Source organism: Callithrix jacchus, chromosome 13, assembly GCF_049354715.1.
Source record: "Callithrix jacchus isolate 240 chromosome 13, calJac240_pri, whole genome shotgun sequence".
Lineage (NCBI taxonomy): Eukaryota > Metazoa > Chordata > Mammalia > Primates > Cebidae > Callithrix > Callithrix jacchus.
In genome coordinates, this window is record NC_133514.1 from 4,800,096 (window position 1) to 4,817,964 (window position 17,869).

At 47.1% G+C, this 17,869-nt stretch overlaps 1 protein-coding gene across 7 annotated transcripts in view; it reads left to right on the top strand.

The window, feature by feature from the left end:
* ARHGEF10 (Rho guanine nucleotide exchange factor 10) overlaps positions 1–17,869 on the top strand; it is a 156,376-nt gene that overhangs the window by 90,792 nt on the left and 47,715 nt on the right. For all 7 annotated transcript variants that reach the window (XM_078347017.1, XM_078347018.1, XM_035269816.3 and 4 more), the window contains 3 exons: positions 16,581–16,696; positions 17,081–17,208; positions 17,390–17,490. In XM_078347017.1, coding sequence (XP_078203143.1) covers positions 16,581–16,696; positions 17,081–17,208; positions 17,390–17,490 — 345 coding nt within the window. The remainder of the gene's footprint in view (positions 1–16,580; positions 16,697–17,080; positions 17,209–17,389; positions 17,491–17,869) is intronic.

Genomic DNA, 17,869 nt, shown 5'->3' on the forward strand with positions numbered 1-17,869 from the left:
ACTGCCAGGCAGCGCTGCGATTTCTTTACTCAGTTTCCCCATGGTGGCATTACTTGACCATGAACTTCGCAAGGTGAAATGAGAAATTGCAGAATGCTTTGGAAATGGCGCACCGTTGCACATGATTTCTGATTACCATTACCACACCTTGTTCAGACCACGGATTCTAATCTTAGTGTAAAAATCTCTTCATTTAAAAAAAATCCAAATAACGACTGGCTAAGTTTTATTCACTTTTGGCCTCTTCCCCTAAATTGTAGAACAATTTTTAAAACACCATGCATGGGAACTTTTAGATAAGCTTTCATCTTAGATGTAATGTAATGTAAGCTTTTCATTCAGCCACAGCAAGAGGAGAAATGCTGGGTGTGGACAAGCTCTCATTGTCTGTTACAAAGGGATATGCAGGTTGGAGAGCGAATCTTCTTTATTCCAAGTTCAAGGAGAGCTTTGGTGTCTTAACTTCAACTAAGCGGACTTTTGAAAGCATGTATGATTGTGTTTCGCAAACTTGCATTGATTTTTTTTTATCATGTCCCTATGGAAACGCATTCACTAGTTAACCTCATTGAAAGCAGTTTTTCATGGGACAGCCTTTTGCCCACTGCCTTAAACAGAGTTTAAGTGATGAACTGGTTTTGCCATCAACCGTGTTTTGTCCTGCAGTTTCTGCTGGAACCCCTGCCTCAGGCATAACATAACCAGACTTCATCTGCTTTGGAGTGCAGTGTCTTCAGTGTGATCTGTTACTATAATGCCTTCATTTTAAGAAATTAAGACACTGGTAACTTAGTGACTACATGAGGGACTTTATCTGAAATGAATTAGTTGGCTGGGCACAGTGGCTCACGCTTGTCATCCCAGCATTTTGGGAGGGTACAGCGTGAGGATCGCTTGACGCCAAGAGCTCAAGACCAGCCTGGGCAATATAACAAGACCCTATCTCTACAAAAAAATTGTTAAAAAATTAGCCAGGTGTTGCATATCTGTATTCCCAACTACTCAGGAGGCTGAGGGAGGAGAATCACTTAAGGTCGGGTGCAGTGAGCTACTGAGGAGGCTGAGGGAGGAGAATCACTTAAGGTCGGCTGCAGTGAACTACTCAGGAGGCTGAGGGAGGAGAATCACTTAAGGTCGGGTGCAATGAGCTGCTGAGGAGGATCAGGGAGGAGAATCACTTAAGGTCGGCTGCAGTGAACTACTCAGGAGGCTGAGGGAGGAGAATCACTTAAGGTCGGGTGCAGTGAGCTACTCAGGAGGCTGAGGGAGGAGAATCACTTAAGGTCGGGTGCAGTGAGCTACTCAGGAGGCTGAGGGAGGAGAATCACTTAAGGTCGGCTGCAGTGAACTACTCAGGAGGCTGAGGGAGGAGAATCACTTAAGGTCGGGTGCAATGAGCTGCTGAGGAGGATCAGGGAGGAGAATCACTTAAGGTCGGCTGCAGTGAACTACTCAGGAGGCTGAGGGAGGAGAATCACTTAAGGTCGGGTGCAGTGAGCTACTCAGGAGGCTGAGGGAGGAGAATCACTTAAGGTCGGCTGCAGTGAACTACTCAGGAGGCTGAGGGAGGAGAATCACTTAAGATCGGGTGCAATGAGCTGCTGAGGAGGATCAGGGAGGAGAATCACTTAAGGTCGGCTGCAGTGAGCTGCGATTGCACCACTGCACTGTACTGCAGCCCGGATGACAGACAGACCCTATCTCAAAATAAATGAATAAATAAGCCAACACTTGTCATAAAATAATGGCACTGTTTCTATTTAAGATTTTCAACAGCCCCGCAGTTGCTCCCTTCTGGCAAATAAGGAAACTGAGGCTCAGAGAAGTTGCAAACCATCATGGCCATGGGTTTTCTGCCTCCGCACCTCTCCTGCAATGAGAAAGAAACATCATTCGTTATGAGCATCTTGTGTGCCAGGCGCTTGCTCGTGTGATTGTACTGATGCTTACAACACCTCAACACCTGCTCCTGTTGGCCGCCATTATCCCTGCAGAAAAACACTCCTTCCTAAAACCTCAGTACAGGGTTTCACTAGATGTGGTGTCTTGTCACCTGTTTTTTTTTTTGAGACGGAGTTTCGCGCTTGTTACCCAGGCTGGAGTGCAATGACGCGATCTCAGCTCACGGCAACCTCCGCCTCCTGGATTCAGGCAATTCTTCCTCAGCCTCCTGAGTAGCTGGGATTACAGGCACGTGCCACCACACCCAGCTAATTTTTTGTATATTTTTTAGTAGAGACAGGGTTTCACCATGTTGACCAGGATGGTCTCGATCTCTTGACCTTGTGATCCACCCGCCTTGACCTCCCAAAGTGCTGGGATTACAGGCTTGAGCCACCACGCCCGGCCTGTCACCTGTATTTTTTAAAGGCAGACATTAGCCATGTGGACAAGTCACCAGCTGGGGCAGCAGAGTACACTCTGAGTGGCATAGCCCAAGGCCTGCCTGGAGCTCTGGGCATGCAGGGTGAAGCGCCTTCCTCCTGAGATAGGAAGTAGGCCTCAGGCAGGTGCTGTGAGTAGAAAGAATTGAACAGTTCTGCTTTGTACATGTTGCCTTCTTAGGCTTTTGAATTTTGAAATTACAGTATTCACATGCAATAAGATATAACCATTTCAAGTGTACAGTGCCTGCTACTCTGGGGGGCCACTGGGACAACCCGATGTGCAGAGAGCCAGGGATGACACCGATTTTGTGGTCCTCAGCATTAGACGGCAGGCAAGGCCACGGGACCAGGGGTTCCCTTGGGTTCCTGGCTTAGTGTGAGCACCATTAGCTTTGTGGATCATTTTTAGCCCTGAGTTATGAAGGAGCTAGTGTGGAGTAAGTGGTCTTTAAAATACCTTATAGATTAAAAAAAAAACTTTGAAAACAGATTCCTCCCTTCCAAAAAAAAAAAAAAAAAAAAGAGCCCACCAATATTCAGAAATCAAAACAGATATGTTTCTTGTTTGGAGGTTTGTTTAAAGTCATAACGATCACAAAGATGATGAGTTCTCATACCAATTTCACAGGGACAACTAGGAACCTATTTTTGTTTTTCATAGTCAAATTCTTAAGCTTGCATACCAAAAATGTACTTCTAATGGATTTTTCTTCTGGTCAGCATTCCTTGAGAGATATTGTGACTGTTTTAATCAAGGTATTGTTAAAAAAAAAAAGGTTGGGAAGAAACAAACAAACAAATTATTGAAAATATGCTAATTCTGTGTGTGTCTGAAGATGGAACTCAAGTCAGAATTATCGGGGGATTTTTTTCCAGCGTCAGGTAAGAGCGTGGTGCTGTCCTACATCTACAGAGAAGGCACAGTGAGCACAGGGCTTCGTCAGGGACTGGCAGGGTTCTATCCCGACAAATCTGGATTCATCGGGGTGGATGGACAGTCTCGTTAGTGTTGACAATGAGTGGGTCCATGTGGTGTCAGATCCATAATGCTAATGTCGCCAGTGAATAATGTCCCTTCGCTCTGCTCATCTCAGCTCACTCCTTACTGTTTATGTGGACAAAACCCAGGCACATTCGTGAGCCACGTCTCCCCGGGGCTTCCTGTAATGCCTCCCTCAGAGTTTTCATAGAACAGCTTCAAATTCACTCTCAGTGTTTCTGTTTTTTTTGGTTCTCTTGAATTTGTCATTTCTAAATTATACTGAGAAGCTAAGTCAGACATTCTCATTCTCAGTTGATAGTCATAGGACTTCTGCTGTTTGAATGACTGTTCTAAAATTCAGTGTGGGAAATGTTGGTGTGTTACTTCATATTGATAGAAGTAACACACCAGCTTCTATCATAGGCAGCCCTGCCCAGTAACCTCTGCTTGCAGAGAGGACAGTATGGCAACCACCCGAGACCAGTGAGCAGCTGCAGCAGGAGCTCCCTGTCCCTGCAAAAGCGCCATGTGGATTGTGCATTTACTGTGTGGGGTTAGACTCAGCAGGGAGCTCCCCGTCCCTGCAGAAGCACTGTGTGGGTTGTGCGTTTGCTGTGCGGTGTTAGACTCAGCAGAGAGCTCTGCATCCCTGCAAAAGCGCTGTGTGGATTGTGTAGACTCAGCTGAGAGCTCGCCATCCCTGCAAAAGCGCCATGTGGATTGCGCATTTGCTGTGCGGTTTAGACTCAGCAGAGAGCTCTGCATCCCTGCAAAAGTGCCATGTGGATTGTGTAGACTCAGCTGAGAGCTCCCCGTCCCTGCAGAAGCACTGTGTGGGTTGTGCGTTTGCTGTGCGGTTTAGACTCAGCAGAGAGCTCTGCATCCCTGCAAAAGTGCCATGTGGATTGTGTGTTTGCTGTGTGGTGTTAGACTCAGCGGAGAGCTCTGCATCCCTGCAAAAGTGCCGTGTGGATTGTGTGTTTGCTGTGTGGTGTTAGACTCAGCGGAGAGCTCTGCATCCCTGCAAAAGTGCCGTGTGGATTGTGTGTTTGCTGTGTGGTGTTAGACTCAGCGGAGAGCTCTGCATCCCTGCAAAAGTGCCGTGTGGATTGCGCGTTTGCTGTGTGATGTTAGACTCAGCGGAGAGCTCGCCATCCCTGCAAAAGTGCCGTGTGGATTGCGCATTTGCTGTGTGATGTTAGACTCAGCAGAGAGCTTGCCATCCCTGCAAAAGCATCATGTGGATTGCGGTTTGCTCTGTGGTATTTGACTCCTGGAGTCACGATGTGACACTTTCATCTCTCACAGGGGCTATAAGGTGGTGACCATGGGTCCTCTATGGATCTATGGATAGCTTTAAGCTCCCAGACTCCCTGATGCTATTTTGAAATATTTTGTGTTGTTTTCTGGGGTGATTTTAAGGGTTGTGCCAGTTTCCCAGGTTTGGGGCTGGTGGGGGAGGAGGAAGAATGTGAAACGTGTTGCTCTGGCCTTGTGCGCTGTCTTTGCTGGTGCACTTCACGGGTCCGCTCTCCCTTCGCACTTTGAGCTCCATCCTGTCTGGCAGGTGGATTTATGAGATGGAAAGTCTAAGCACTCCCAGTTTTCCAGTTCTCATGCCAAGCCGGAGTTGTGGGGTGGGAGGAGAGGCGTCGCACTGCCCCACTGTTGGTAGCGTTTTCCAGTTCTCATGCTAGGCCGGAGTTGTGGGGTGGGAGGAGAGGCGTCGCACTGCCCCACTGTTGGTATCCAGTTTTCCAGTTCTCATGCTAAGCCGGAGTTGTGGGGTGGGAGGAGAGGCGTCGCACTGCCCCACTGTTGGTAGCCAGTTTTCCAGTTCTCATGCTAGGCCGGAGTTGTGGGGTGGGAGGAGAGGCGTTGCACTGCCCCACTGTTGGTAGTGTTTTCCAGTTCTCATGCTAGGCCGGAGTTGTGGGGTGGGAGGAGAGGCGTCGCACTGCCCCACTGTTGGTAGCCTTCAGCACTCGGGGAGAGGAGAGGTGAGGTGAGATCAGTTGCTCCAGCCAGGCTGTGGCCCTCAAGGGTGTTTCAGAAGAACAGTCACTGGAGAGCTCTTATCGCCCATTCTTCCCAGGGAGAAGTTCTTCACATGTTTAGAGAAATGTGAGTACAAGTTGAATGTATTTTAAAGGGGAGCACTCCTTCAGATGTGCAAATACTCATCATTTGCTTTTGTAAACATCAGTCACATAACTTTGTAGTTAGTTATTTAATCCTTAAAAATGAGTGAAAGTAAAAAGCATGTCTGTTCTCCACTGTCAGGTCAACTTTTAACAGAACAGGATTCGGCTTTGGCTGTCACTGGACCAGCATCGACCTGGTCCAGTAACCAGCATCCCGTCCCTGCACTGGCGGCTTGCACAGAAGGGACCCGGCAGCTTCGGGAAGGCCGCTGCCTCCCTGTGTGCTCTTGGAACTTTGCAGCAAGAGGCAGGTCCTCTCAGACTGCCCCGCTCTGGCCCGTTGCGCTTTATGTCCGGAAGCGTGTCCTGCGTGCCAGGGGTGCTTCTGAACAGTTGGGCTGGATGCGGCGGTAGGTACAGGGGGATTTGTAACAAGACACAGGGTCATATGAACAGGTAGCTGGAGGAGCTGCCTGCAGGCTTATACTGTGAGGAAGGTGGGGGACAGCTCCTGAGAGCTCAGGGTCCCTCCTGAGCACAGAGCACTTGCCTGAGAGGGGAACATCCAGGCTAATGCAGAAAGGGGCATGGGTGAGGTCACAGCATTGAGGGAGCTCCCAGAAAACATAAGACCTCCCCACAAAATTCACACAGTTTAAAAAACAAAGCAAAACACTGCTAGCAAAGAACCAGCACCAAGGTAGGAGGGAGGAGGGCATGATGTAAGGTGTTTCAATAGAAGTGGGCTTGGCTGCAGGAAGCTTGGACAGCTGAACACACACCTGACTGATCCTCCTGAAGTAGAAACCCACGAGGGAAGTGGAGCTGGATTTTGAAAACGCGAAACGGATCCTCACGAGACTCCCCGGAGCTGCATTCTCCAGGGATGTTTGGCCAGGTGGCTGTTCCATGGAGGCAGGGAGAGGTCTGAGCGGCTTGTAAGGCCACAGCCCCAAGGGGTGGGTCTGGACACAGTGACTGGGTGTGGGACTCCAGGAGTAATGGTTAGCCCGGTTTCCCTCCTCCACCCTTGCCCGACATACCACATGGCCTCATCTGCAGGCAGGGACAGAGCCTGGTCTCCGACAGCTCCTTCTCAGAGTCAGGTACTTCTGGGCAGAAAGGGTCTCAGTTCTTGCTCCTTAGGCCTTTAAGAGTGAACTTCGTCTTGAAGGCCGGAGGACAGGTGCAGCTGAAGCCCACCGTGGCAAAGCTGTTGTGTTTTGAAATACACAGCAGTCCAAATGAAAGGAAATGAGAACAAAATGCATCTGTGCTCCTTTGCTGTGGCAAGAGCTGCTTCTGTGTTGTCTGAACGTTGTACCCTTAAAACAGCACCCTGTGCATGTGGGAGGTGAAACAGCCAGGAGTCAGAGCTGTTTCTCCTGCATGGCTTGTGGATTTGCAGGTCTTTCCCCGAACTCAAACGTGTCATTATAACCCTTGGATGAATATTGAGGACAAACACACCGCTTGGCCAAAGGTAGCAAGGAGGTCAGCTTTCCACACTGAATACCATGGAAGGTCTGGAAACAGGCGTCAGTGGCTTTCCTGCAAAGCGACACCAGCAGACGGGCCCCTCGCTGGGGGAGTGGATGCAGCTCTTGTTACTGTGGGCCTCTGACCTCCTGCCACTACTCTCCATGTCCTGTGCCCCTGTGCGCTCACGCAGCGCATTCAACGTTCCCTGCAGATGACCGGCCTCCCTTCCGACAGGCAACATCTGTGTGCTGAGAAAGGCCTTCGAACATACGCAGATAGTAAAACCAGAAAGAGCCCTCAGGGAGGATGGGCTGCGACTCCTATGGGGGCCGCCTCCGATGGGAGGCAGAGTGAAAATGAGTAGACTGGCTTTTTGGGATTTTTTGATGAAAATGGCATCTGATGTGAATGGAGCAAAATACTAACATCACGAATTCTGGGCAGTGGATAATAATGTGTCCATGAGTTATTCTCTCTACTTTTCTATATTTAAAAAATATTTCATAGTTCAGAAAATGAGAGCCCTTGAAGGAAGCCCTGGGACAGCGTGGGACTTGGGTCCCTGTTAGAATGGCTGTTCCAGTTCCATCCCCAGGCCCAGCCTCTGTCTTGGGGAGGAAACGGGCAGCATGGCAGAAAGTAGCAAATGGTCTTCTAGCGTCACACGTGCTTTCAGGACAGCCCCGACAGTCCCAGAGGTGGCGATGTCACACTCGTGGGCTCTGTTCACCATGCACATTGCTGCCGCCTTCTCCAATGCTATGTCTGTTTTTATCCCTCATTACCTCAGGGAAAAACACTGGTGTGAATTTTCTGGGTATTCAGTAACACGCCCTTCAAAACTCTCTGTCTTTAGGAGCTCAACAGGAGGCAGGTGGGAAGTGGTTCTATGCAAAGACGGATACCTACATTTTCTAAATATAACATGCACACTAGTCTATGTGATCTGTTGATGCCAAGATAGTCATTCCTAACGGCTTGTATACCTGACCTGTGAATGTAGATGCCGATGCATCCCTGGAGCTATGACTGCCAGTCAAGTTGATATTTCAGAAACCTCCTATTCAGGGTTGTGGCCCTGTCCGGGGACTGATGGCCAGCCTCTCCGGGCAGCAATCAGAGCTCCTCGGCCACCGGGATGGGCCAGATGAATGCCACGCCTGTGCGGCGCAGTCCAGTCATTCCCATAAGTCTCGATGGAGAAGACTCCCTCAGGAGAGTGCGGCCGGCACGTGTCCCTCAGTGCAGATGGCCAGCCACGGGTGCGTGCTCACGCAGGAGTGCCTGTGGACAGTGCCCTGTTTCTGCGCGAGGGCACACACGCATGCCTAGTACACATGCACACATATGAGTTATGTGTTGAGCAAATTAATATTCTATTCTGGGTTTTTAAACCCCATGAAGCTAAAGGGATGATTTTACTGCTTGATTAAAGATCTGGAGTTTGAGACATGACACGTATCTTCATGACAGTGTAATTTTCACATTATAAAATGCTTGGTTTTTGTTAAAACTCTAAAAGCCAAGCTGGATTTTAGTCACAGGGGAAGGTTCTTCTTGTTCTTCTGTGTTGAGTGCTGTGGTTTCAGCTTCACACTTGCGAGTCTCCCAGGCCTGTTGGGAGGAGCCACCGTAACGTGGCTAGAACGACATAGGACTGATTTTGCCTGAGTAACGTGGCTAGAACGACATAGGACTGATTTTGCCTGAGTAACGTGGCTAGAACGACATAGGACTGATTTTGCCTGAGTAACGTGGCTAGAACGACATAGGACTGATTTTGCCTGAGTTATGGCTGGGATCACTGCTGGTTCATAACCAAGATTAAACAACTTGCTTACAGAGAAACTGAACTTCCTCCTCTTATCAGACTAGGAGCTTATATATGACACTATGTCACCACTTAAAAATTGCTCCCTTTCTCCTGGGAATTAATTCTTGTTCTTTGTTGAAAACACTGAAACATTTAAAGAGAGTAAGAATTACCTGTAATTCCTGTATCCGGGGACTGTATTAACAACACTGTTGTACATACACCACAATTGCTCTTTGTAATCCTCTATAGGGTATTTTATTTAACACTATAGGATGACCATTCTCTCAGTCATTACAAATTCTGAATAGAAATCATTTAAACTGACTACAGGACGTTTCCTTGTGACTGAACCTGAGTTTATTGCATTCTGTAAGCTTCTCCAGCTAGTGGGCCAGTATGAGCAGTCACTTGGAGGCATCCTCACACATTAGTCTGATCATTTCCTTAGAAGTGGAATTTTCAGGTCAGAGTAGAACATTTTTTATACTTTTTTAGACTATATTTTTGCAAGTTGCTTTCCAGGAAGGTTTCCGCAGTTTATATTCTTATCGGCTACACCTGACTTTGATTTCACAATGAAACTTTGATGATTTGGTTTGTAAGCAGTTTTGTAAATCTGCCTTAAGTTAAAATGTTTTATTGGCTTTTTCTTTTTTTTTTGAGAGAGAGGGTGCCCGGGCTGGAGAGCAGTGGTCACTTGCAGACACAGCTGTAGCTCACTGCAACCTCAAACTACTGGGCTCAAGTGATTCTGCTGCCTCAGCCTCCTGGGGCACTGGGACTGCAAGTGAACGCCCCCTCACCTGAGTTAATGGCTGTTTTAATTTACTTTTTTATTTTTTTTATTACTAGTGAGAATGAACATCTCCATATTTATTAGCCATCTGTATCTTTTTCCGGGAATTACTCATTTTATCATTGGTATTTTAGAATATTATCTGTTTAATATATTTAGATGTAATCTTTATGGCAAATAATTGCCAATTTTTACATGGCTTTCCATATTATTTATGGCTATAATTTTATAGAAGTCTAAAGTTTTTAATTTCTCAGTTGTCAAATTTGCTCCCTTTTTTGGGTAATTTCTTCGGCTCATGTTTATAGACACTCTTTCCACATACCTGGGGCTCCAGCCTGCCCTCTGCATTTCAGGTGTGAGTGTCATTTGTCCTTCTCTGCTTGTTGAATTAAGGAACTTCTTCGAGAGAGAGCTCTTTCTGGAAGGGTGGCCAGAGAGAACAAGATCCCTCTGTTGGGAGTTTTATGGTTGCAGCTGGGAAAGCAGTACCCCCATTCCCGCGGCCTCTACCCGGCAGGATGGTCTTACAGCACCTCTTTGTCTCTCTCCCTCTCTTTTTTTTTTTCTGACAAAGAGTCTCACTCTGCTGCACAGGCTAGAATGCAGTAGCACCATTTCAGCTCACTGCAGCCTTCACCTCCTGGGTTCAAGCAATTCTCCTGCTTCAGCCTCCTGAGTAGCTGGAATTACAGGCACATACCACCACCCCAGCTAATTTTTGTATTTTTAATAGAGACGGAGTTTCACCATGTTGACCAGGCTGGTCTCAAACTCCTGACCTCAAGTGATCTGCCTGCCTTGGCCTCCCAAAGTGCTGGGATTACAGGCGTGAGCCACCATGCCTGGCTGACTCTTCATCTCACCTTGTTCTGATCAGTTCTTCCACTGTCAAAACCACAGAGTGCACTGACACTCTGTAGACATGGCAGACATAAACATTATTTCCAGCTGCAATGGAAATGAGGCTTTTGGTCGACTTTGTTCCAGGAGAAAAGGGGCAGTTCCCTGTTAAGTGCATTTCCTTTGGCAACCCAGCCTTGCCTGTTGAGAACCATGAGAAACTCCCTGTAGGAGGCAGGTCAGGTACTGGGGATGGCGGTGCCCCAGGAGTGCAGGAGTCTGGAGGCAGAGGTGATGTGCTGCATTAGGGGACAGAGGTGTGGGGGTGCGGTCCGCAGAGACCCCTGCACAGCTCTCAGGGGGAGAATACCAGAAAGAAACGTGCATAGGATTTGTACAGGGCTGAGGAGCCAAGGAGGTGGAGGGGTCTTCAGACCCCATGAAGGTTGATGGGCAGCTGCAGAGGGTACTGGTCGGGGTCTGGGGCTGCCCACAGTCAGACTGTTGGCGTGCAGGAGGGTCTTGATTCCTACTTGATCTCACCTACTCCCCAGTGCCTGGAGACACCATACAGTTTGATGTCTCACAGTATCACACTGTGGAGGAGAGGTTTAAGATGCTGCGAGGATGCCCCATGGGCCAGGGCATGGAGGCTCTCAGGGACCGAGCACACCCCCAGGGGCTTTTCTAGCCATCTTGCTATTGATCTGGCCACACAGACCCTTCCTTGTTTTCCGCACAAAATTCCGTTTCACTGGCAGACCCTGAATTTTCAAACACGTTGCAGGGATTTCCATGGAAACAGGAGAAGGGTCCGTGAGAAAGACTTGGGAAGCGCTTTTGCAGAAGTGCAGCAATTGTGTGTTGCTATAGCAACGAAAGGACTTCGCTCACAGAACTGAAAACTCCAGAAATTGGCAACTAGAGGGCTGGAAGTTAACGCTAACAAAAATTCTGATTTGCAGGGGTTTCTATCTTTCTTTGAGATTGGGGACTCCCTCTGTCACCCAGGCTGGAGTGCAGTGGCATGATCTTGGCTCACTGCAACCTCTGCGCCTGTGTTCAAGCAGTTTTCCTGCCTCAGCCTCCCTGAATAGCTGGGACTAAAGGCGTGCACCACCATACCCAGCTAATTTTTTTTTTTTTTTTTTTGGTATTCTTAGTAGAGATGTGGTTTTACCATGTTGGCTAGGCTGGTCTCAAACTCTTGACTTCAGGTGATCTGCCTGCCTTGGCCTCCCAAAGTGCTGAGATTACAGGCATGAGCCACCGTACTCGGCCTGCAGGGGTTGCTTTAATCCATTTTGACCTGAAAATCAACATGAAATATTTCTTTCTGAAACTGAGAATCACGTTTGAAAAGCACTGGCCGCACTGTGTGGTTTCTTGTTATTCTTGGGATGTGAGCGCAGACACTTTCGTTGGCAGCGCACGTTGTCCCCATTCATTTGGAAGTCTCTGGTTGCTCTGTGGTGTCATCTGTGCCCCAATGGTGCCCTGTTATGAACTGTCTGATGATCCAGCAGACATAAAACTTCAACACATTTCCATGCTCTGTAAAGTCGAGGAACTCCTCCTCATCTCAGTGCAGAAGATTCTTTAATCCACTAGGAAAAGAGTATTGTCCATTCCCCTGATAGGTTCACATCAGTGGCAGTGTGTGTGTTTGTGTATTTATTTTTTAAATGTTTATGTTTTTAATTGACGAATAGTCATATACATTTATGGTTTAAAACATGGTGTTTTGAAATAAGTATACATTGTGGAATGGCTAAATCAAGCTAACATATGCCTTATGTCACACATTTACCATTTGTTCATGGTGAGAACTTTAAAGACTGCTCTTAGTGATTTTCAAGTACACAATACTTTATCGACTACTCTAGGCCTCTTGGAACCTATTTCTCCCATAGAACTGAAATCTGTGCACCTGTGAATCCCTGTGACCTATCCCATGTACCCTGTAGGTAAGGAGCTGGTCTCTGGGTGGCAGGCCAGTTCTGTAGGGTGATGGAGCTGTTTTGTGGGTGATGGACCTGTTCTGTGGATGATGGAGTTGCTCTGTGAGTGATGAGCTGTTTTATGGGTGATAGAGCTAGTCTGTAGCATGGTAGAGCTATTTTGTGCATGATGGAGCTGCTCCGTGGGTGATGGAGCCGTTCCGTGAGTGATGGAGCTTTTCTGTGAGTGATGGAGCTGTTCCATGGGTGATGGAGCTGCTCTGTGAGTGATAGAGCTGTTCTATGGGTGGTGGAGCTGTTCTGTGGGTGATGGAGCTGTTCTGTACAGTGATGGAGCTGTTTTGTGGGTGATGGACCTGTTCTGTGGATGATGGAGTTGCTCTGTGAGTGATGAGCTGTTTTATGGGTGATAGAGCTAGTCTGTAGCATGGTAGAGCTATTTTGTGCATGATGGAGCTGTTCCATGGGTGATGGAGCTGCTCTGTGAGTGATAGATCTGTTCTGTGGGTGGTGGAGCTGTTCTGTGGGTGATGGAGCTGTTCTGTACAGTGATGGAGCTGTTCTGTGGGTGATGGAGCTGTTCTGTACAGTGATGGAGCTGTTCTGTGGGTGATGGAGCTGTTCTGTACAGTGATGGAGCTGTTCTGTGGGTGATGGAGCTGTTCTGTACAGTGATGGAGCTGTTCTGTGGGTGATGGAGCTGTTCTGTACAGTGATGGAGCTGTTCTGTGATTGATGGAGCTGTTCTGTGTGTGATAGAACTGTTCTGTGGGTGATGGAGCTGTTCTGTATAGTGATGGAGCTGTTCTGTGGGTGATGGAGCTGTTCTGTGGGTGATGGAGCTGTTCTGTACAGTGATGGAGCTGTTCTGTGGGTGATGGAGCTGTTCTGTACAGTGATGGAGCTGTTCTGTGGGTGATGGAGCTGTTCTGTACAGTGATGGAGCTGTTCTGTGATTGATGGAGATGTTCTGTGTGTGATAGAACTGTTCTGTGGGTGATGGAGCTGTTCTGTATAGTGATGGAGCTGTTTCATGAGTGATGGAGCTGTTCCATGGGTGATGGAGCTACTCTGTGAGTGATGGAGCTTTTCTATGGGTGGTGGAGCTGTTCTGTGTGTGATGGAGCTGTTCTGTGGGTGATGGAGCTGTTCTATGGGTGATGGAGCTGTTCTGTGGGTGATGGAGCTGCTCTGTGGATGATGGAGCCGTTCTGTGGGTGATGGAGCTGCTCTGTGGGTGATGGAGCTGTTCTGTGGGTGATGGAGCTGCTCTGTGGGTGATGGAGCTGCTCTGTGGGTGATGGAGCTGCTCTGTGGGTGATGGAGCTGTTCTGTGGGTGATGGAGCCGTTCTGTGGGTGATGGAGCCGTTCTGTGGGTGATGGAGCCGCTCTGTGGGTGATGGAGCCGCTCTGTGGGTGATGGAGCCGCTCTGTGGGTGATGGAGCTGCTCTGTGGGTGATGGAGCCGCTCTGTGGGTGATGGAGCCGCTCTGTGGGTGATGGAGCTGTTCTGTGGGTGATGGAGCTGTTCTGTGGGTGATGGAGCTTTTCTGTGGGTGATGGAACTGCTCTGTGGGTGATGGAACTGCTCTGTGGGTGATGGAGCTTTTCTGTGGGTGATGGAGCTGCTCTGTGGGTGATGGAGCTGCTCTGTGGGTGATGGAGCTGCTCTGTGGGTGATGGAGCTGTTCTTTGTGCCCTGGAGTTCTCCCTCAGGCTTACTGGGGAGATATTTGTATGCATCTATGCATGTGTGAAAATACATAGAGCTGCAGACCAAAAATAGAAGGGTCAATTTGATTGGGTGGTAATTGTGAAGATCATATTTTAAGATCACTTTTAAAAGAAGTTAACTAATTAATAAAGTTTACATAGCACTTACAATTTTATTTACTCATTTATTAATTTTGGCACAAGATCTCGTTTGGGTGCCCAGGCCGTAGTGCAGTGGCACAGTCATAGCTCATTGCAGCCTTGGCTTCCTTGGCTCGAGTGAGCTCCCTGCCTCAGACTCCCAAGTATTTGCCACTACAGGCTGCAGGTGCACATTACAATGCCTGACTAACCTTTTTTTGTTTTTGTTTTAAACTATGCTGCCCAGGCTGGTCTTGAACTCCTGACCTTTAGCAATCCTCTCACCTCGGCCTCCCGAAGTGCTGGTATTACAGGCATGAGCCACCACAGCCAGCCTATACTTGGATTACAAGGTTGTGTTTTAGAGTTTGTCATCAAAGTCATGAATGAACGCAAGTATGTGTGTCATGAAACATTTTAAATTTTAAGCATTGTATAAGGCTCAATAAAGTCGCTATGGGCAACTACCGGATCGCGTTGCTACCCTTTTTATGACATTTCTTGATACTTCAAGTGCAGTTAGCAGGCCAGGTGTGGTGGCTCATGCCTGTAATCATAGCACTTTGGGAGGCTGAGGTGGGTGGATCATGAGGTCAAGAGATCGACAGCATCCTGGACAACATAGTGAGACCCTTTCTCTACTAAAAATACAAAAAATTAGCTGGGCGTGGTGGTGTATGCCTTAGTCCCAGCTACTTGGGAAGCTGAGGCAGGAGGATCACTTGAACCTGAGAGGCAGAGGTTGCAGTGAGTCAAGATGTGCCACTGCACTCCAGCCTGGAGACAGAGTGAGATTCCATCTCAAAAGACAAACAAACAAACAAACAACAAATGTATTTAGTAATTGAATTTGTCTAGATAGTTGATAAAAATCAGGCCTACCATGTGCATAAATACCACATAATCATCTCTTTAATATAAAGTGCCTGCAAAATTATAAAGCGTTATGCTACTCTTCAGTTATATAGTAAATCTTTTTAGATACATGTATCTGAAATATTTTTATTGGATTTATATAGGCTCTTTCAGTTTTTACATATATGTGTGATATATGTTATACACACTAAGAGAACAAGCTACATAATTTGTAGGACATAGCATAAAAGGAAAATGCAGAGTCCTTTCCCAAAATGATTAAGAATTTCAGGATGTCCACATCAGAGCCTGAGACCAAGTTCTGGGCCCTGTAAGCTCAGGCCCATGCAACTGCACAGACCCGTGGCCATGAAGCTTGTCCTGCTGGAACACAAGGCACCTTACTCAACTTAAATGAATTTCTTCTACCCATGTTTGAATTTTGGCTCCTTCTCTTCCTGGTTGTTTGACCTTAGACAATTAATTTCTATGAGAAGTGGAAAATAAGGAGGGTATTATTACATCTTGCTTTAAAGTATAGACTCTCAGGCTAATTCTGAGATCAAATCTTCCTTATCTGTCATCAGTCAAATCGGGGGATGGGGGAGTCTGTCCTCTGTGCCTGTGGGCCCGTCGTGGGATTTGGTGAAAAGTATTTGAACATCACCTGCTGTAGCACACAGAAAGCACTCTGTGAGGAACAGAGCAGTTCTCACCTGGGCACTTGAGACCTCAGGAAATGAGTCATTTCCCTAACCCAAGTCACTGAAGACAAACCGTTTCTATTCCCGTAAAAAAAAAGTTAGGAAAGATCACTGGGGAACTCTTTTTGATGGTGGATGACCCGTTATTGGAGATGTGGTTCAGATTAAATGTCATTTCTAGGTGCCTCTGACTAATAGCTGTTAGGTCAAGTGTTTAAAAACTGTGAAAGGGACAAAACATCAGTCAAACCCGAATTGTGAGACATTCTGTAACTCACCAGCATCCTCCAAAAATGTCAGGATCGTGAAAGAGGAAGATTGAGAAACTCTCCCCCAGACTGGAGGAGATTTCGGGGATGTGACCACAGAATGCAGTGCGAGGCCCTGGGCTGCATCTGGGGCTAGAAAGTGACATTGGAGTGAAAGCGGTGAGGTTTGAAGAAGGTCTGTAGATCAGTTAGAAGTGCCCTATCAATGTGGTGTCCTGGATTTGACGGTCACACTATGCTTATGTCAGATGTTAGCCTTGTGGAAGCCAGGCCCCGGCACTCAGGAGGCAGCTCTTTGCAACTTTTCCACCTGAAATTATTTCTAAATAAATGTTAGAAAAGGAAAAACCACTGAATGCTTGAAAATGTTAGATTCACCCCTGAACTTAAAAATTATTTAACTGTTATTTTAGTGTTTTCTTCCCTCAGGTTTTAAAGTAAACATGGGTTTACATTTGTATTCTTTTTTTTCTTCTTATTTTGTAGACAAAGTTTATATGGGGCCAGGACAACTGTATCAAGATTTGCAAAACTTGTTACATGACTTAAATGTAATCGGTCAAATCACTCAGCTGATAGGAAACCTTAAAGGAAACTATCAGGTAACAATTGAAGCGATTTGATTTCAGATTCTGTCTTCACTTCTAAGTCATTGTAAGCATTTTATTATATCTCCAAGTTCTACCACAAGTGAGAATTCATTTTGACTTTAAAAATTAATCTGATTATACATTTTCTCTTGTATTAGAGAAGGTGAAAGTATTTAACCGTAACTTTTTTTCATTTTGCAAATAGACTTGAATATCAGTTCTGTCTTAAAACCCCTGGCCCTCTCCCAGTGTGGTCTGACTCCCAAAGGTTTCTTCTTCATAATCCAGTGGTTTTATTTGGTCTGAATTTCTCATGTTAAAACCTTTCTTATTCTTACTTGGGATGGCCCTACTTTTTAAACATGTTTGAAATGTGCGTATTTATTTCCTCTGTAGAACTTAAACCAGTCAGTAGCCCATGATTGGACATCAGGTTTACAAAGGCTCATTTTGAAGAAAGAAGATGAAATCAGAGCTGCGGACTGCTGCAGAATTCAGTTACAGCTCCCAGGGAAGCACGACAAGTTAGTAGTAGCTTTAAAACGAAACCTTCTTGGTCAGTGCTGGGGGAAAAAAAATGGTTCTTTGTCGTGACATATATGTTTTTTGGCTTGCTGATTACATAAGACAGGCAAACGATGTAACTTAACCTCACAGGATGGAGCACATTTTATGCAATGAATGCCTCTCTGTTGTTTCTGGCAGATCTGGGCGACCGACCTTCTTTACAGCTGTGTTCAATACGTTTACCCCTGCCATCAAGGAGTCCTGGGTCAACAGCTTACAGATGGCCAAGCTTGCCCTGGGTAAGGCCTGGCTGGCTGAGGCTGAATGAGGCATGCTGCCTGATGGGGAATTCCTGCCTGCAAGGGTGAGGTCAGGGTTGAGAAGGAAACTCAGCAGTGGATCCGTCCATTGACCTGAAAGGGGAAAGTTAACCGTAGCACGAGCAGTTTTTAAGACGTTCATATTAAAATGGAGGGGTTGCAGGAGCAAGGCCATGGTAGTTCTGGTACCAGCTGCAGCAGCTGAGCACAGAGGAAGTCCATGGAGCCTGGCTGTGAACCAGATGCTCGAGGCAGGTGGCGGGCAGTGGCCTCCAAATGCCAGGGAAGTCATTGTTCCTCTTGGCCCTTCTGCTCACTCCTCACTGAGAAGGAAAACACAGGGCTGGGCTGAGGGGTC